The sequence below is a fragment of the Spermophilus citellus genome (assembly GCF_964194105.1).
Source record: "Spermophilus citellus genome assembly, chromosome: 9".
Lineage (NCBI taxonomy): Eukaryota > Metazoa > Chordata > Mammalia > Rodentia > Sciuridae > Spermophilus > Spermophilus citellus.
In genome coordinates, this window is record NC_138191.1 from 125,844,542 (window position 1) to 125,865,337 (window position 20,796).

Sequence of the window (20,796 nt, forward strand, 5' to 3'; positions counted from 1 at the left end):
AGTCCTCACCACGACACTTAAAGGTTGAGGAGGAAACTAAATCCTGATAACAACAACAAAAAAAATCCCTCAAAGGCATAACCAAAAGGGCTAATCATGCCTTTTTTCATCCTTCCCACCCATAGCCTTGATTATGGAATTATGTCCAATGGGGGTGACGGGGATGAGGGGCAGGTGCGGAAAATGGATCTAACTAGATCCAGTGTCCAAAGGCAAGTTTGTTTGACACGAGGTCTCTAACCAATTAGGAGCAGGGCAAAGTACCTGGTCCCACAAAGCCAATTTGCTGTGAGGGGCCACCAGACCGAGCCAAGAATTCGCTGGCTAGAATTCGTTCTGCTGTAACCCACATCAATATGGTTATTATTTCATCTTTTGTGTGTGTGGCACTGGGGTGGAACCCAGGGTACTCCACCACTGAGCTACATCCCCAGCTCTAGTGTTATTTTATCTGTTTGTTCGTTTGGAGACAGGGCCTCACTATGTTGCTCAGCAGGTTGAAACTTGTGATCCTACTGCCTCAGCCTCCCATGTAGCTGGGATTACAGGCGTGCACCATGACACCACCTGATTATTCAATTTTAACAAGGCCCAAAGCATCATGCCCTTGAAGCCTACAGATCACTGGTCATTTGGCCCTCACAATAACTGTCTAGCTGTCCCTCTTGGTTCTGAATGGCCAGTGTGGATAAGGAGATGGAAGCCTGCTGGTCTCCGACCCCATCCACTCGAATCCTTCCCACTCACAATCCCAGTCTGTCTTCACCAGGAGAGAGATCAACAGACTTGAGGCCACAATGACTCATGTTCCTTCTCTGGTCCTCATTAGCTCTGTGGCGTCTGCTCTGTCTGGACCTGAGCCTCAGTTTCCCCTCTTGTAGAACTGGTTGATGAAAATTCACAAGACTGCTAGGGCCACCAGTCCCTCTACCAAGTGCCCAGCATAATCCCTGGGGCTGGGCACAGAACAAGGGAGGGGGCAGTGGAGACCTCCAGCCTGGGGCCTTTAAATTCTAGAATTTATGGCAGACCATAAACTAGCCAACAGGAAAATGAACAAAATAATTTCATAGAGGATAAATGGTATGATTAAAAGACATCAGGACTACCTGGTGTGTGATTTCACTGTCTTTACAACAGTGCCTGGCACATAGTAGGTGCTTAGTAAACATTTGTTCAGTGACTGTCCTGCAGTAGTCAAGGAAATGCTTGAAGGACTGGAAAGTCAGAAACAAACCGGGAGAAGAGGTCTGGGGGCAGAGTCCCAGGCACAGGAGCTCCGGGTGCAAAGGCCTTGAGACTGGACCAAACTAGCGTTGGAGAAACCGAAAGTAGAGTCAGGGCGATCGCGGGTGTCTCACTACTTTGCAAACTCACAGTGCGGTCTACACGGGTGGGACGGCTGAGTCTGACATTTCACCCAATGCCCTGCTCAAGTTTTCCATCCGAGTCGCTCCGGGGCCCTCCCGTCTCCCTCGCCCCGAGCCCCTGTGCAGCAGTTTCCGCGGGGCGCACCCCTGAAGCCCTTCTCCGGAGCCCGCCGTCCCGCTTCCTGCAGGGCGAACGCCCAGCGCACAGACCGCGCACGGCGGGTTGGCCCGTCACTTCCTGGGGCAGCACCCCTGTCGCGGCGGGTGGCGGATGGGGACCGTCTTGGGCAAACCGAGCCCGGAGGCCGCGCTCCCGACGCGCGTCCCCGCTGCCGACCCGGGTGGCTGCGCAGGCGACAGGACGGGATCGGACGGGACCGGCCGGCGCGGGGCGGCTGGGACGAGCGAGGGCGGGCCGAGGAGGAGCCAGGAGGAGCCTGCGGCCTTTGCTGCCGCCGCCGCCGCCGCCGCCCCCAGGTAAGCGCATCCGAGCCGCCACCCGCCCGCCCGGCCCGGCCTCTGCCCCGCGCCCTTCCCGGCACCGGACCCGCAGCCCGCGGCCGCGCTCCAGCGCCCTGACCGCCCCCCGAGGACGCTGCTGCCGGGGCCGCTTGGCTTTCGGAGCCGGAAGTGCCCTTAGAAATCTGGCGGGTGGCAGGTGGGGAAACTGAGCCCGGCCAAACACCCAGGCGTCCCCTGGCGACCCAGCGCCCTGCCGATCCTTTAGGGGTCACCCAACCGCCCCCTGGATGAATGCACGTGGCTGGGCTGGGCGCGGGAGGAAGGGGCCCACCCAAGGTCACGCCGTTGCTGGGCTTCTCTGACCTCGCCAGCCCCTCGGCGCACTGGGGAGCGAGGCCGCTGGTGCAGCCCCTGGGCCCACAGCGGACCCCAAACCGAGAATTCCAAGAGGGTCCCGGGAGCCTGGAGAATTGCCCAGATCCCCAGTATCCCCAGGGGGCGTGGCTTCTCGCCCCGTGGCCTGCAGTTATATGAGGGAAATGACTGTTACTGACTTTGCATTTTATAGCTGGGTAAACTGAGTCAGGGAAAGAAAAGCGATTTCTCCAGGACCACACGACTAAGATAGAGACGAGGATAAGAACCCGGCTTACCTGCTCCAGAGCTTGAGCCACGGTTGGGCACAGAACTGGTCTGTCCAGTGTCCAGTCAGTGCCCTTCCCTGAAGGCACACTAGTTGGTAGAGCCTGGCTAGCCCGGTCTCCGTCTAGAGACTACTGTCTCTAGGGAATGGTTTGCTTCTCTTTGCCTGAAGTGTTCATTACACTGCAGAAAACAGGAAAACGCTTTAAACTTCCAGGACATCCATTCCTTCATTCATTCACCAGATATTTATTGAGTACCTACTGTGTATCAGTTTGTGCACTGCTTAGGCACTTAGGATATGGGAGTGATCAAAACCAGTCCTGTGCTCAGGAGCACACTCCAGAGGGTGAGATAAAACACCTCCCTTCATTCTGGGGAGGGACAGCTGGGCAGAGAGGAGAGACCATGGGAACCTTCCCAACTAAAGAGGGTTATAAAAAGAGGGCAGGAGATGGAGCCTCCCTCAGGGGTGGTAGAACAGCATTAAGCCCTCTGAGCCTTAGGCCTTCAAAGGTCTCTTTCCAGCTGCTTCTACCAGCCTGAGCTTTCCCCCTCCCCAGAGATTTGGAGGGTGGGGGAGTGAGTGGAGAGTGGTCCCAAGGGAGCACTACAGGGCCTGGAGACTTGAGCTGCAAATCTGGTGCTGCCACCTCCTAGCTGTGTGATCTTGGGTATCTTCCTATACCTCTCTGGATCTCTGTTTTCTTATATCATGGGGATCATAATACTTCCTAACATCAAGATGCTTTGTAAATGACGGCACTCAGGGCAAAGTGTGGCCTCTGTCAGATGTAAGCAAGGTGTGTGGCATATTCCTTTCTTCCCTTCTTTCTTTCTTGTGATGGGGATGGAGCCCAGGGCCGTGTGCACCCTCAGCAGGTGCCCTGCCTCTGAGCGACACCTCTGGTCTAAGCAAGGGTGTATTTCTTTAGAGGCTCTAAGCAAGGATGTATTTCTTTAGAGGCTCGGATGACTCCATTACCTGTTGCTGCTCCCAGGAAAGAAACGTTAGAGGCAGAGGTGGGGGTGGCTGAGTTCCAGGTGAGGAGGCGGAGCTCCCTCCTGGCTCCAGAACCGGACACCCATCCCCCCCCACTCCACCCGCATTTCAGCAGGGCCACCCTGCCGCCTGGTACAGCTGGGGACAGTTGGGCTCAGCTCCTGGCCTGGGACTTCCTGAGGGGTCTTAAGCAAGACACGTCTCTGGAGAGCCTCAGGAACCTCATTTGTAAAATACCCATCTGCAAGGTTGTCCTGAGGATCAAAGGACCTAAACGCACCAAAGGCACAGGGCAGTGTCTGGTGCTCTGGGAACCTCTTGACTTTAGACCCAAGGTCCCCGAGTGGTGGGGTGAGCGCAGTTGACCACTTGGGTTGCCAGAGCTCATTCAGTGCTTCCCATGACGGTTGGAACCTGGAGAATTTATTTTAAGCCTGAAACCATCTCTCTGGTCACAGACACAGGTACCACAGGGCTACAGATATGGCAGATATGGGACCTGAGGAATGTCATTTGGTGGTGGATTATCAAGGCCTTTCATTCCTCCTGAGTGTTTTGTAAACACTGCTGTGTTGTAAACTGCAGATGGGGGTGGGTCTTCCTGTCTTGAATGTGTCACCACAGACAGCAGGGGCTGCAATGGGAATCCAACCCCCCCACCCCTTAGCTGCTCCGTACCTGGAAGCCAGACCTGTGCCTAACCCCGCCCCCCCCCCTTGGCTTCCTGATTACTTAGAAGAAAAGAGCAAAATCCTGTAACAGGGACCATAAGGCCTGCACTCTCACCTGGCCTCCGCCTCCAGCCCACCTCTGAGCTCTTACCAACAGCACTCTCTGTCCTGCCTCCTCTGGGCCTTCGCAGGGGCTCCTTATCTCTTTTCCCAATAAACACCTCCGTTCCTTAGATTTTAGCTCAACCCAAATTTACAGTGCAAATGACCCAGGCCCCTAGTGCAGGAAGATCTGAAGAGGTTGAACCCAGGGTGGAATTTTACATTCATTGCTGGGATTGATGTCTGGCTGTCCCCTGGACACCAGCCCGTGTGACTTCCAGGAATGGGTTTGAGTTTGCTAAGTAGGTGCTCAGTGATGAAACCCACCTTCGGGGAGCCGGGACCTGTCTTTATGTAAAATTACTGCCCTTCAAAAAACTACGGGGAGCCATTTCTCAGCCGTGATGGTGCAGCATTGATTCTCTCAGCACCCAGGGATTGAGCCCTTCTCTGCCAGTGCTGCCCCAGGGCCAGCTGGACAATCCAAGGCACCACAGCCCCCTCAGTGAAGTGAGGAAGAACTTGAGGTCTGAGTCACACAGGCCTAGCACACGCATGGGGGGACTGCCACTTGTCAGCGGTGGGACCTCCACTTTGGTGAGCTTCAGTTTTGTCCCATACACAATGGGGACAGCTGTTTCTTCCAAATAGGATCATGAGAATAGGTGCCACTTGGACATGGGGACCCAGAGCTAGAGAAGAAAAGAGCTGAGGCCTAGGTGGGAACCCCCCACCCCAGGGCTGGAGCCAAGGAGTACCCTTGGGCTGAGGGTAGCTGGAAGGACACCCACAAGGCCATCACTACCATGCTGGGCTGGCCAAGAAGAGGCGTGTGAGCCAGGGGACAGCTGGGACCAGGGAGATTCATCAAATTTACTGGTTTTCAAATGGTGTTTGAAGTCTTTGGGGGCTACCCCAGAATGTAAACTTGACCAAAATAAAGCAGGTGCCAGGGGACTCAAGGTGGCTGCCTCAGGCTAAGACCCAGGCTCAGATTTAAATACCACATTACCTGTCCGGTGACCTTGGCCTCAAGACCTCTCTGTCCCCACCTGTAAAATGGGGATAGTAGCACCTGCCCTCAAATGATTGCTGAAAGGAAAGGAGGTAAAACTTCAAAGACACAGCAGGTGACTAACGGCCACCAAGATTTTTTAATGGGGATAACAATTTACCTGGACAAGGGTTTTCTTTGTGCAGTTCCCCAGTGTTAAGGATATTCACCCCGTTGTGCTCCAGGTCTCCAGAACTCTTGGACTTTCAGACCTGAAACTCCAAACCCATTAAGTGACAGCCCCCGGCTCCCCATCCCTGCCCCCCATAGCTGCCTTTCTCATGCGACCATGCCAGTTCTGTCTTTTTCCATTGGCGTATTTCATAAGGTCCTCATTCATATTATACCAGGTTGGAATTCCCTGCCTTTTTCAGGGTTGAATGATGTTCCATTGTGTCTGTGCCACGTTTTATGTATCCATTCACAGCCACGGGCACCTGGCTGCCTCTGCCTCTCGGCCCTGGTACCTGCCGCCTGATCGTGGTAGGTGAATACCTCTTGATCACCTGCCTTCAGTCCTTTTGAAAGTGAATTCAGAAGTGGTGTTGCAGGATCACTGACTGTCGTAATTGGTAGGGGGGTGGGTGCTGGGGGCTCTACACCCCCTCTCGTCCCCCAGGATCAGAGAAGACCCCGGGGCTCTACAGAGCAGTTTGAAAACCAATAGGTCCAGCAATCATCACAGTTTATCAGTCCCTCGCTTCTTCCCCAAGCAAATGTGCCTCTTAGATAATTTTTCGGTTATCTCAAGTGGAAACCACCCTTCATTCAGCAAATGTTCCTAAGTGCCCGCTGTCCCTGAACACGTAAGTGGGCAGAGGTAATAAGCCATGAGCAAAGACCAGTAAATGGTTTCATGGGTCAGACTGTGACAGGTACTGGGGACACAGCAAAGCCATGGGCAAGGGGTGGGACAGGAAGCTGGGGTCACAGTGGCTTAGTGAAGTCCTGCAGGGACTCTCCATGTAACCTGGGAGCAGCCAGTGCACAGGCCGTGATACCCGTGCCTAGTGGGGTCAGGGTGCGGTGGCTGGAACAGGCATGAGAGGGCCAGCGCATACGGGGTCAGCCGTGGCCTCGCTGCCTTGGCGAGGGCTTCAGCTGGGTGAGAGGGTTGCTGGAGGGTTTGCAGCAGAAGAGGGGCGTGGCCCGATGTGGTCTGACATAGCACTCCCCTGATGTGACATGATGAATGACAAAGGCTGGGGGCAGGGGACTGGAGAGGGGCCCCGTGTGACCCACAGGAGTGATGCAGTGGCCTGTGCCAGGGTGCACCCTAGGGAAGAAGGCAGCCTGGGTGTCCACCCTGATGGCAGCAGCCAGGTCGCTGTCCCGTGCTACCCTCCTGCCCACCCCGCAGGCTGCTGAAGTGAGGGTGGGGTGACAACCCTCCTTCTGGGTCAGCATCTCTTTTCCTGCTTGTACCATGTGATTGTCCAAAACTCTGGGTTCTTCTGTACCGGAACCGTTGCCATGGAGACCTCCAGAGATGCCTGGCTGACTGACATCTGGCTTCCCGGCTGACTTCCAGATAGAAGTGCGGGATGAACAGGTTTCTCTCCTACGGTGCTGTGTGTATTTTACCTTCCAACTCCCATCTAGAGTTTCTGGCCTGAGGACGGCACTGTAGCTCAACACCTCAACTGGGATTTCTTTTTTTTAATTTATTAATTTATTCTAATTTGTTATGCATGACAGCAGAATGCATTTCAGTTCATAGTACACATAGAAAGCACCATTTTTCATTTCTCTGGTTGTACACAAAGCAGAGTCACACCATTCGTGTCCTCATACATGTACCTAGGGTAATGACGTCCATGCCATTCTACCAACCTTTCTACCCCCATGCCCCCTCCCTTCCCCTCCTTCGCCTTCGCCCTATCCAGAGTTCCTCCATTCATCCCATGCTCCCTGCCCCCATCCCCATTATGGATCAGCACCCACATATCAGAGAAAACATTGGGCCTTTGGTTTTTGGGGATTGGTTTACTTCATTTAGCATTATATTCTCCAGCTCCATTCATTTACCTGAAAATGCCATGATTTTATTCTCTGTTAATGCTGAGTAATTTTCCATTGTGTATGTATATGTATATATATATATATACCATAGGTTTTTTTTTTATCTTTTCATCTATTGAAGGCCATCTAGGTTGGATCCACAATTTAGCTCTCGTGAACTGTGCTGCTATAAACATTGATGTGGCTGTGTCACTGCAGTATGTTGTTCTTACGTCCTTTGGGTATAGACCAAGGAGTGGAATAGCTGGGTCAAATGGTGGTTCCATTCCCAGTTTTCCAAGGAATCCTCATACTACTTTCCATATTGGTGGCACAAATTTGCAGTCCTAACAGCAACGTGTGAGTGTGCCTTTTCCCCCACATCCTCGCCAACGCTTATTGTCATCTGTATTCTTGATAACTGCCTTCTGACTGGAGTGAGATGAAATCTTAGTAGTTTTGATTTGCATTTCTCTAAGTGCTAGAGATGATGAACGTTTTTTCATATATTGTTGATGGATTGTATATCTTCTTCTGAGAAGTTTTTGTTCAGCTTCTTGGCCCATTTATTGATTGGATCATTTGGTGTTTTTTTGAGTTCTTTAAATACCCTAGAGAACAGTGCTCTATCTGATGTGCGTGTGGTAAAGATTTGCTCCCATTCTGTAGGCTCTCTCTTCACCTCACTGATGGTTTCTTTTACTGAGAAGAAGCTTTTCAGTTTGAATCCATCTCATTTATTGATTGTTGATTTTATTTCTTTTGCTATAGGTGTCTTGTTAAGGAAGTTAGGGCCTAATTCAACATGATGAAGATTTGGGCCTACTTTGTCTTCTGTTAAGTCTCTGGTCTAATTTCTAGGTCCTTGATCCACTTTGAGTTGAGTTCTGTGCATGGTTAGAGACAGGGGCTTAATTTCATTTTGCTGCATGAGTATTTCCAGTTTTCCCAGCACCATTTGTTGAAGAGGCTATCTTTTCTCCAATGTATGTTTTTGGTGCCTTTGCCTAGTATGAGATAACTATTTATGTGGGTTAGTCTCTGTGTCCTCTATTCTGTACCATTGGTCTACAAGTCTATTTTGGTGCCAATACCATGCTGTTTTTGTTACTATTGCTCTGTAGTATAAAGTTTAAGGTCTGGTATAGTGATGCCACCTGCTTCACTCTTTTTGCTGAGGATTGCTTTGACTATTCTGGGTCTCTTATTTTTCCAGATGAATTTCATGATTGCTTTTTCTGTTTCTATAGGGAATGCCATTGGGATTTTGACTGGAATTACATTAAATCTGTATAATGCTTTTGGTAGTATGGTCATTTTGACAATATTAATTCTGCCTATGCAAGAGCAAGGGAGATCTTTCCATCTTCTAAGGTTTCCTTTCATTTCTTTCTCTAGCGTTCTGAGGTTTTCATTGTAGAGGTCTTTCACCTCTTTCATTAAAGTTGATTCCCAAGTGTTTTTTTTTTTTTTTTGAGGCTATTGTAAATAGGATGTTGATTGTATATCCTGCTACTTTGCTGAATTCATTTACTAGTTCTACAAGTTTTCTGGTGGAGTTTTTTTGCATCCTCTATGTGTAGGATCATGTTGTTAGCAAATAGTGATGATTTGGGTTCTTCTTTTCCTATCCATATCCCTTTAACTTCTTTTGTCTGTCCAATGGCTCTAGCTAGAGTTTCAAGAACTACGTTAAATAGCAGTGGTGAAAGAGGGCATCCCTATCTTGTTCCAGTTTTTAGAAGGAATGCTTCCAATTTTTCTCCACTTAGAATGATGTTGGCCTGGGGCTTAGCATAGATAGCTGTTACAATATTGAGATATCCCTAGTTTTTCTAGTGTTTTGAACATAAAGAGGTGCTGTATTTTGTCAAATGCTTTTTCTTGCATCTATTGAGGTGATCATATGATTCTTATCTTTAAGTCTATTGATGTGATGAATTACATTTATTGATTGTTGAATCAATCTTGCATCCCTGGGATAAAACTCGCCTGACCGTGGCACACTAGGTTTTTAATGTTTTTGTATTTGATTTGCCAGAATTTTATTGAGATTTTTGCATCTATGTTCATTAGAGATATTGGTCCGAAGTTTTCTTTCTTTGATGTGTCTTTGTCTGATTTTGGAATCACGGTAACATTGGCTTCATAGAATGAGTTTGGAAGTGCTCCCTCTTTTTCTATTTCATGGAATAATTTGAGGAGTATTGGTGTTAGTTCTTCTTTGAAGGTCTTGCAGAACTCAGCTGTGTATCCATCTGGTCCTGGGCTTTTCTTGGTTGGTAGGCTTCTGATGGCGTCTTCTATTTCATTGCTTGATATTGGTCTGTTTAACTTGTGTATATCATCCTGATTCCATTTGGGCAAATCATATGACTGTAGAAATTTGTCGATGCTTTCAATATTTTTTATTTTATTGGAGTACAAATTTTCAAAATAATTTCTAATTATGTTCTGTATTTCTGTGGTGTCTGTTGTGATATTTCCTTTTTCATCATGGATGTTAGTAATTTGAGTTTCCTTGCTCCTCTTTGTTAGCAAGGAAGGTTAAGGGTTTATCAATGGCTAAGGGTTTATCAATTTTAATTTTTTTTCAAACAACCAACTTTTTGTTTTGTTATTTTTCTTTTCAATTTTCAGCTGAGATTTCTTTAGCTAAATGCTTTTCCTTATCCTTACCTTGAAACAACTGATCTTCTACCTGCCCAAGACACGGGAGCCATCTCTCTCTTAGTTATTTGACTGCACTACAGAATCGTGTTAAAATTCAACTGTGACCAGAAATAGGAGAAGGAGGAACATTACCCCGCCACACACAGACCATTCACATTTGACCTGAATCTGCACCAACTGCTGGGGGGTGTGGAGGAGGCCACAGCTGGAAAAACAAGTTCATTCTTGCCTGCAATCCTCTGAAGACCTAGGTCAGGCAGACTTAAGCATAATTTCAGTGATTTTTTCAAGGACAATATTGACTTTATTTGGTTTCCTCCTCCACACTGAGTTGAGTGTTTTTCATCTGCTGCGAAGAGATCCCGCTGGTTGCCCACAGCGCAGCATCTGTCCCTGACCTCCTCCACAGGAGCTTTGGAGTGAGGTCAGGGGTTGTGGAATGTCACCCCCGGGACTGACAAAAGATTCAGTCATCATTTTCTTTGGTGGTGGATGTGACTCACTAAACACAGGTTGTAACTGTACAGCTACAGAATGAGGCTGTCCTGTTCCAGAACATTCCCTGTCCACCCCAGTCTGGGCTGTGCCGTCCAACCGTGGGCACGGCCGCTCTCATTCCGGATCGATTGTTTCCCTGTAGTCAGGGCTCTCCCGGGTCCAGTGTGGGCCTCGTGGAGTTCCTGGGTGGCCTCACAGTGCCTGGGTGGGGACAAGACCCCTGGGAGGGTCCACTCCTTCCATCAGTGACTTCCTCCCCGGTGCTGCTGGACCAGCCTGTGCACATTGGACTTGCAGGGGTCCTGCTGGCCAGACCGGCGGGATCTTTTTCTAGCCACAGGAACCCAGTAGAGTCTCAAATCAGTGTGGCCTGTCAGACCCATTTGAGAACGCCATCTTAACTTTGGGCTGGCCCCTGGATCGGATCAGTACACATGGTACAGGTGACACATCCCTCCCCCACAGCTCAGCCCATCCACCCAGACAGTCCATAGAGCTGGTGCCCTTGTCCCCATCCACCATGATGGACGGCTGAGAGTTGCCTCCATCTTTCCCTCCAACCTCTTGTTACTAACAGCAGGTCATGTGTCATGACCTCAGTGGCCTGGCTTGGCTGGCCACGTGGGCCGGGACCTTCTAAAACACTCCCCTCAGGGTTTGGAAAAGCAGGGTTATTTTTAATTCATTATCTTTTTCCATTATAAAAGCCACCACTAAATGCTTGACAGAAAATGCAAAAAATACAGAAAAAATTAAACAAAAACTAATCACCTCTAGTCCCTCGGCCCCTGCCACCAAGAGACAATGATTGTGAACATTTGGAAGTACCACCCTCTGGCCTCTTGGCTCTGTAAAACAGGCATTATACTGGCATGCTGGTAAGCCACCTCTCTAGGATAAAAGCAAGCCCTGTCCCGTGGTGTGCGCCCGCTGTGCCGATTTCAGACTACCACCGTCACCGGGCACAGCTGGGAAGAGAGGCACAGGGCTGACTCTTGCCAGCCACTGTGGGACAGTCCAGCACACAATTTTGTCACTTAAAATTTTTTTTTCTGATCTTAAAATTGATAATTACTCAATTTTTGAAAATTCACAAAACATAAAAAACACATACAGAAAAAAAAAATAATAATCCAGAATCCAGCCTCCCTCCCTCCTCTGCCAGCTTCCTGGAACATGTCTGTTCCTGCAGATAAAGATATTCCAGAAAACTTCAGAAGCGATATGTATTTATGGCAGAAAATGTGAGAAACACAGAAATATCTCTGATATTACCTTTCAGAGATGATTTGGGAGGATGTTGTAGTCGTTTTGAGGTGTCCTGGTTTGGGGCCCTGGAGCCACCCTTGGGTAATTCCAGACTCTTGGCCCTTGTTGCATGTCCCTTCCCGTCACGGAGATAGAACCTTCCAAGACACTGAGGTACCGTGAAGACCCCTTCTTCAAATCCTGATTCTTGCAATCAAGTCAGAATGATTGCAGACATGTCCCTCAGATTAGCGGGAATGAGTTTATAAAGGGACAGGGTAAAGGGGACACTCACAGTGCCTGAGTGGGGACAAGACAGAGTGGCTCCTCTCGTAAAGGAGAGGGACAACATGCGTCTCCTGCACTCACTCCACTTTTATTGGGAATCCCAGAGAAGTTTCCAGAGAGTCCCGTCCAGGTCCACCTTCTGACTTGACGGACAGCAGGGTGACATCAGGCTTTCAAGTCCCCACTATCATGGCAACTGTAGGTCACCTTGGCCCATGCTGACTGTTTCTAACTGGATTCTTTCTTTTTCTTTTTTGGGGTACCGGAGGGATTGAACTCAGGGGCACTGGACCACCAAGCCACATCCCCAGCCCGTTTTTTAATTAGAGACAGGGTGTCACTGAGTTGATAGCCAGCCTCTCTAAATTGCTGAGGCTGGGTTTGAATTCACGGTCCTCCTGCCTCCGCCTCCTGAGCCGCTGGGATCACAGGCCTGTGCCACCGTGCCCACCTCTAATTGGATTCTTTTTTTTTTTTCTTTTCTTTTTTCTTTTTTTTGCAGCTCTCTTTTTTTAATTTTATTTATTTTTTATCAGCTACACATGACATTCCAATGATCTTGGCAATTCATACATTTGAAACAATTGGGGTATAAGTTCTCATTTTTCTGGTTGTACGGATTGCAGAATCACACTGGTCATAGAGTCACCTATATACATACAGCAATCATAATGTCTATTCTATTCTGCCGCCCTTCCTATCTCTAATTGGATTCGGACCCATACATTCCTACAGATTTTAAGATTAGGAGGAACCACCTGTGTCTCCCAGAGTTTCAGGAACCGGTCACAGCCGTCTCCTTCAGGATCAGCCTGGCCTTGGGGCTGCATTTCTCCTGCGGTGAGCGCATAGTTTGCTGAGAAACGGGCCATACATCCTGCCCGCTTAGGCCAGTCAGGGCTGCAGGTCATTTGCTTCTTGGAAAAGAGTGCACATGGGGTCAGCACAGCGGGGCCATCGTATGGAATTAATCTCCTAACTGCGTGTTCCCACATCCTCATCTGTCGGTCCCCTAACCTTCCCATCAGAAGTTTGGCCTTGGGAATGGGTTCCTGCAGGGAGAGAGCCATGGAAATCTAACCCTCGCTTAAACCTGAGAGCCACCCTGGGCCTTCGCTCCTATGACCAGCGTTTTCTGAGCACCCTCTCCGTAGGCACGTAGCTGGGCACCAGAACACAGGTGTAGATGACATCTGTGCGCCCAGGCTAAGCCAGGTGCGCTGTTGAGGCCCAGCTCTGGCACTTGGTGAATGGTCCGTGGGTGGGGGCTGCCTGCTTCCTGCCGAGAAAGTCCCCACGGAGGGACCCGCAGGGACAGAGGCCCAGAGGGGTGACCGGCAGGGCAGGCTCCAGGCTAACTGGCTCCCTCCCTGCAGGTTTCCTCCAGGCCCCACGCCCTATGGACCCACAGGCTGGTTTTTCTGGTTTGCTCCCCCAAGGCGATTTGCACCTTTCTCTGAAGAACCATCCAGAAGCTGAACAGCCTGCCTTTGGACTCGGAGAGAGGGGAGGCCCACGGTTGTTTCTCGAAACCTCAGTAAGTAACTCTTAAGGTTTCTTTCTCCTTCAGACCCCTGGCCATTGTTTAAGTGTCTTATTTCAGAGCTTGGGGGTTTGCTCTGTGCTGTCCCTCGCTGGCTCGGGGGCTCCCAGAGGGAAGTCCTCTGTCCTTCTGGTCTTCGTCCCCAGCATGTAGCAAGGTGCCTGGCGCCAGGCCATGTTTATTAAATTAATAATGTGTTAATTCGCCGTGGCGGTAAGTATTTATTGGTGATTTACTTAGACCTTCAGAAAATGTGTGTAAAATTCTGCACGGACATCCTACTATTTTTTTAAACTTTTATTTTTAAATTAGTATCGACTCAGGAAGTTGTAGAAATAGGACCCGGAGGGCCCACCTACCCTGCCTGTGTCCCCAGCATAACTTGTCACCTTCACAGATAATTCTGAACACTTTGCCTGGGTGTCTGGGCTCCCAGGGCGTGACCCTGGGCACGCCCTTCTTCCCTGTCCCCTCATGCCTACCCACTGTCCACGCCCTGGCTGTGCTGGACATCTTTTTGGTTCTTCAAGAGCATGGCTCCTTCCACCTCTGGGTCCTGCTTCCCCTCTGCCCAGAACATACCTTCTGCTCCTCCGGCCCTGTCGGGCTCGCTCCTGTCTGTCCCCTTCCCCAGGAGTCAATGTGGGGCCTGAGCGCCCCTCTGGGCCCCTCCACCTCCTGGGTCACAGCGTTTATCCCACTGTTCTGTCATCTCCCCTGGAGCCCCCTCCTCCCTCTGTCCACCCAGGACGGCCTCCCCAGCCCCCTGCAGGCCTGGGCAGAAAGGAATGCCACCCTGCCCCTGCAGATAGGGGTCACCGCCTCCTGTGGCTGCACTTCAGTTCCCCCCGCCCCGCCCACCCTGATTCTTCCTGCCTGATATTCCCTTGTCCACAGGGGCTGTGGAGACCCCGATCCTGCAGCCACACCTCCACCACTTACCACCTCTGTGTCGGTGACCCGTGACCGAGTGACTAATTTTCCTGTTCCACTAGGTGTTGGTGTGCTGTTGCCTGTCTCCCACCAGAGAAGCCCTCAGAGAGGAGGGACTGGACAGCGTTAGTGGTCCCTTGACCCGTCCAAGGCCAGGCCAGGCCTTGCACGTGGCCTGCTCTCCCCTCCATTCCTCCAACAGGCCTCTGGCAGACGCCTGCGGTGCCCCAGGCTGCCCGGGAAGCTGGGGGAACACATAGAACAGGGCGATGGCACAGAGGGGCAGAGATGCTTCAGCTGGGGGGTCAGGAAGGGCCTGTCAGGGGAGGCAGCTTTCAGGCTGAGCCCAGATGTGGAGGTCAGGGAACAGCAGGCCAGAGGCTCAGGGGAGGAGACCAGCTTGCACACTGACGAGCAGAAAGACCACCAGTGTGGCCACAGCAGAGTGAGCCAGACAGGCGGGCGAGGTGGAGGCCTGGGCAGCTGGGGCCAGACAGAGCAGGTTTCCTAGGCCTGCCCTGCTGGGAAGACTTTGGTAACCTCTAAGCAGGGGCGTGGCTAGACTAATAGATATGACAGAAAGGTCGCTTGGGCTGCAGTGGGGGAATGCAAGCCAGGTCATGCTTCTCCAATGGAAGGCTGTTTTTTTTTTCTTGAATCAAGAACTGACATGGGGCTCCCCAGACACCAGCCCGAGAAAACACCAGCCCGGGCTCCTCTGGGTAATTGGTGCAATTACCACAGCCCTCAGATGGTGCAGGGGTGTGGCTCAGGGGAGTGCAAATTGCTGAGTGTGCTGACATTATGCTGCTGTCACACTCGGTGTGGCCTCAGCACGTGGCTCATAGTGGCCCCTTTCTCCACCACCATGCTGTGGGCTGATCTTCCAATCAGGGAGATCCACACTTTATCCCAGGCTTGAGTTTCCTGGACCACGCCATTGGAAATCAGTTTTGCAGGTTGACTTCCAGTGTCTCCACCGGAAACTAGAAAGGAAAGATCCCTGTGTTCACGTAGAGGAACTGAGGTCTAAAGTCAGAAGGCTGATTTGGATCTCATCAATTATTCACTGTGTTACTTTGGGAAAATGGCTTGGCCTCTCTGGGCCTGTTCCTCACTCGAAGGAGGAAATCATGTTCGTCTGTGCCCTGCTTACCCTTGCCTGGCACTAGTGAGAATTAAATGGATTGGAAAGTGCTTGGCAAACAAACTTGCTGTAAAAAGGAATGTTGATTTGTTGCTTTTAGTCACCTCTGAATTATTTTGAAAACCAAAGAAATATTAGTTATTTGTCTAAATAAGTCCTCTACACAAGTAATATTTTGAGAACAAAAAACAAAAAATGCCATTGCTCAGCTGGGCGGCAACAAAGTTACGGACCAAGAAGGGCGTGGGGTGTGGTTGTTAGACAAGAAAGCTCTTGTCATTGGGACAACCATTCAAAACAGGAGGTGGCGGGCCAGGAGCTCTGGCGTGGCTCTGTCAGGCCACCATTTGCTGGCTGTGTGACCTGGGTCCAGTTATTTCTCCTCTGCCCCTGTTTCCTCCCTTGGCAGCTGGCCTCAGCACACTGGACAAATGTGTGTGACATCACAGCCCCGGGCTGGGGTGAGCTCGGTGTGCAATGGCTGCAGAAAGAAACAAAACCACAGCTTCGGTTATTATTCCTTGTGTTAGGCACCAACTGAACAGTTCATTTATTTGTTTGGTTCTTTTTTTTTTTTTTTAATTGGTACCAGGGATTGAACTCAGGGGCACTTGACCACTGAGCCACATCTCCAGCCCTTTTTTATATTTTATTAGAGTCAGGGTCTCCCTGAGTTGCTTAGGGCCTTGCTAAGCTGCTAAGGCTGGCTTTGAACTCATGACCCTCCTGCCTCAGCCTCCCGAGCCACTGGGACTATAGGCGTGCACCACCGCGCCCAGCCCACATTGCTTCACTCATGAAACAGGAGCCCCATGCCCGGCTGTGTTCCAAGCATTCTGCGAGCGCCAGCGCACGTGGGTTGTCGTCTGCTGCTCATAGCTCCTCCAGGGAGCTGTGCCTGGTTCCATTTGAAGGCAAATAAATCTAAGTGAGACAGATGGGCTGCCAGGGTCCCTGTCTACCAAGGGAAGGTGCTGCATTCACACCCAGGGCTGTCTGGCCTAGCCTGTGCCTTCCCTTGAAGCTCAGTGATTGTTAAATAGAATTACACTCACGGTACCACCACCCGGTCGAGGTAGAGAACCGCCCCTCACCCAGAAGCCTCTGCCTGCCCGTCAGTGCTCCCGGGAGGCCCACTTTTGAGTTCGCATGCTTTCTTTTTCCTAATCACTTCCAGGCCTTGTTTGCACCCCACGGACACAAATCCCTGTCAATGCGCCTGTTGAAGATCCCCCACGGTGAGGGGAGGCAGAGTCACCCTCTTGAAGGTGACGAACAGAATCCTCTGCTCTGACAAAGTCTGATGATCAATCTTTTCCTTTCTGGCTTATGATTTTTGTGTCCCCTCCCGGTGGCCCTTGCCCCCTGGAAGCACTCCTCACAGGCTCTTCTCCTGCAGGGCTGGGAATGGCCGCCTGGACCAGGCCAGGCCCCAGGCAGCCCCCGGAGGCCGAGCCCGCTGCCGAGGAGCCGCATCCGCCCCTGGGCCGGGAGCTGACTGAGGCCAACCGCTTCGCCTATGCCGCCCTCTGTGGCATCTCCCTGTCCCAGCTCTTCCCAGAACCTGAGCAGAGGTGAGTTCAGTGTCACCAAGGGAAGGCCTCGCTGCTTCCCATGATTGACAGCGAGCAGCCCGGCAGGTCCTGGGGGCCCTACGGGGAGCTAGTGTCCTCGCCTCGAAGGGACCCACGGTCACACCCCTCAGTTATCCACTCACCCGCAACTTCCCCAACCATTTTTAAGCACCTACTGTGCGCCGGCTACTTGGAAGACATATGCAAATCGAATGAATGGCACCTGCAGGGTCTTCCCTGAGGAGGTCACAGTCCATGGGGAACAGATCTATTCCCTCATAACCTGTGCATTTGGTGAGCGCCATCTCCGAGCGGGAAACGGGAGCACAAGGCCTGGCTGCTGCCCCCAAGGTGCTTACACACAGTGGGGCGACCACCTGGCCGGTGTGGCCGTGGCAGACAGACATGAGAAGTGCCGTGACAGGCTCAGTCAGGGTGTCGCAGGAGCAGAATCTCAGCTTGGAGAAGGTGTTGTATTTAATGTCAGCGGGAGGGCAGAGGGACACAGGGAGGCAGGAGTGGAGGTGGGAGCTGGTAGAGGTCAGGGGGAGGCAGAAACAGGAGGTTAACTGTGCCTTAAAGGAAGGCCCAGGCCAGGGGAGAGTGTAGGAGGCCAGAAACATCGTTACAGGACAGGGAGCAGACTTTTGGGGACACAGGGACAAGTTCTTGCATCTGACACCCCCCACACTTGGTGGCCCTCAGGAGTAGGCTGCTCGGGGCCTGAGCCGTCTGAGGACTTTGGTCTTTCTTCTTTGTCTCTCCACTGGACTGAGCATTTGACCACATTCGTCTCCCTGGGGGTCACCTCCAGGAAGCCCTCCCAACCTGCCCCCACCTGCTCAGGCTGTGACCCTTTGCGGCCACCACACATAGCCCTAGAACTCTTCTAGACCCTCTACCCTCCGGTCAGAGCTCCTGGAGGTCAGGTGCCACCTTGCCCATCTCTGAGTCCCTGGACTCTGCACTCTGCTTGGTGTGGCCAAGACATCTAGTAAAGGCTGGTGAAGAGGAAAGCAAGTAACTGACAGCTTCATAAGCGAGGAGGCATTCTGCGGGTGTTTGACTCAAATCTGGTTCAAATCTTGACTCTGCCACTGCCAGTTGCACGTGACCTGGAACAGGTTTTTTAACCTTCCTGAACCGCAGTCAAAGTGGAATGGTCATACCCATCCTGCAGGGTGATTACAAGGATTAAATGAGATACTACAGGTAGAACAGACAACACAATGCCTAACACATAGTAAGTGCTCGATAAATGGCAATGGTTGCTTGCTACCTCTGATCTTATTTTTGTTGCCCCAGTTTCCTGGAACTTATTCCTACCAGTCAGGGTATTTTGGCTGCAAGTAATAGGGTGCAGTACTAAAATAAATTTAAATAAAGAGTAGGAGTTTTATTCTTCTCACTTAGCAAGAAGTCAAAAAATAGGTAGTTCCAGGATTGACATGGTACCTCAAAAGGTCTTTGGGGTTGACTTCTCTATAGTTCTCTTGGCCTTCCTCCCCTGATCATAAAATAGCTGCTGCAGCTCCATAATCACACCTTCAAAGGACAAGGTTCAAGGCAGGAAGAAGGAGGGCGGGAAGAACTCTTTCCTAGAATACCTCAAGAAGGTTTCCTTTTGTGTCATTGGCTAGATTCAGTCACAAGCCTCAGCTACCAAGGGACCTGGGAACAAATAAAGGTGTCTGCCATCATGGGAGGTGGGTTCTGCTACCATGGGTTCTACCATGGGAGGTGAGATGAGTCGATGGCCCCTGCTACCCATCTCAGAGCCGCTGCCCAGTGAGTCTCAGGTGTTCTCATTGGTAATGAAGTACATGCCCAGGCCCTGGGTTGGCCCCCAGCTTTGCAAAAATAGCAATAATTAATAAGGCAGCCCCCTCCTCTGTCTACAGGTTAGAAAATATCTCAGACGTTCTGTTCCCAAGCAAGCCTGTCTCCATCCCCTGCAAAAGGCCAATGCGTTCCCAGCCGTGGCCCATACCTGTGCCAGACTGGAAGACTCCCTCTTTCTGGAAGCTTCCCTAGCCTGAGAACCCTTCCTGATAAACCCCCTCCTCATAGACCAGCTCGTGGCCAGAGAGAGCTCTGCGAACCTTCCTGCCAGAAACAGATGCTTGTGAACCTGGACTGTGTGCCAGCCCTGTCCCAGGCACCACCCAGGAGGGCACCAAGCAGTGAGCTGCCGTCCCCAGTCCCCCGTCACCCTCATTCAGGGACCGTTCTGGGCTCAGGAGGCTGAGGGGCTGTGGCCCTGCCTTAGGGCGTTCAGGAAGCCGTTGCTGCCAGGGGTTGATCTGTCTTCTGAGGCACACAGCGCGTGTTTTAAAAACTTCCATCTTTTTAAAGTCCAGATGGGCTGTTGGTTTGGGTTATCTTCAGGAAACACCCCGTGGTGGGTTTGGTCCATGTGGAGCATAACAAACCTCTATGATATTTATTTCTGATCTGTGCTGCAGGTGTCATGGATGCTCTTCCTTACAATAATTCTATTTATTTTTAAAAAAATGTAGAAATGGGTGGGCCAGAGTGGGGGTCAGCAACTCCTCTGCCAAGGGTCGGATGCTTTAGGCTCCTGGTGTCCAAGGGCCTGGGTTGCAGTACTCGGCTTTGCTGCTGGGGCCCCAGAGCCACCGTGCGTAGTCTGTAATGGAGTGTGTGTGGCTGTGTGCCATTAAGACTTTATTTATAAGATCAAGTTATGTGCCAGAGTTGTCCTGCGTAGGGTTTGCTGACCTCTGCTGAGGGGAAGGAGCTCTGGACAAGGAGTGGGGAGGCCCAGATTCCAGTGGGGCACTGCCCCTTCCCAGGAGGCGACGTGAGAGCCTCTGCAGCCCAGGCGCTCACCCATAACGTCAGGGAGGGCAAAGTGGCAGGTCCATGCCCCTGCCCAGGGAGTGACCAGTACCTGGTGGAGCTCAGTTGTCACTAGGCAGGGTCAGCCTCTGTGATAGGTGAGTGTGGCCACCAGCTCCAAGAGATGGAGGTCTGAACCTGGAGCTGTCACTTAGTCTCCAGGTCTGGGTTTCCTTGTCTCTAAATGGGCGCCAGGGTGCCTCCTGCCCCGAGGGGTTTGGGTGAGAATGGAACAGGGCATCACGTGTGAAGCACTTGGCACAGGGACTGCAGCTGTCACTCTGCCATCTGCCGTTGCTGCTTGATTTTCATGTACTCCAACCGGACGCCGACCCTGCCAGCAGCAGTGACCGGGGCCCCACCAGCCTGCTGTTTGTCATTTGATAAATTGCTGTCCTGACACTTTACATAGATATGTATTAATTCACTTGGGTGATAAAGAAATAATGAATTTCATCGCATAATGAATGTTCACGAGTATCCCAGCGTCCTAATCTTGCCCCAAAGACCGTTTAAGTAATAGATGATCTTTAAGTCACACCAGCACAAACCAAAAAACCTTCATATAATGGTCACGCCCCACTTTTCTTTGCAAAAAATGTGGCTTAAAATCTGCGATGGTTACTCAGTGAATACAGTATGTTTATGGTGGCTTTTGTGTGCCACGTGTTGTCCTAAGCACATGACAAACGCTCACTTAATCATTCCAACCACCCCATGAAATA

General features: G+C 51.1%; 1 protein-coding gene across 3 annotated transcripts in view; it reads left to right on the forward strand.

Moving 5' to 3' along the window:
* The first annotated feature begins 1,606 nt into the window (after positions 1-1,606).
* Positions 1,607-20,796, forward strand: part of TMCO4 (transmembrane and coiled-coil domains 4) — a 77,202-nt gene continuing 58,012 nt past the window's right edge. Inside the window, exons 1-3 of one of the 3 annotated variants that reach the window (XM_081305437.1) lie at positions 1,607-1,847; positions 13,389-13,549; positions 17,035-17,209. In XM_081305437.1, coding sequence (XP_081161563.1) covers positions 17,043-17,209 — 167 coding nt within the window. In that variant the 5' untranslated portion in view covers positions 1,607-1,847; positions 13,389-13,549; positions 17,035-17,042. The remainder of the gene's footprint in view (positions 1,848-13,388; positions 13,550-17,034; positions 17,210-20,796) is intronic. The other 2 variants (XM_081305435.1, XM_081305436.1) reach the window with 2 other exon arrangements.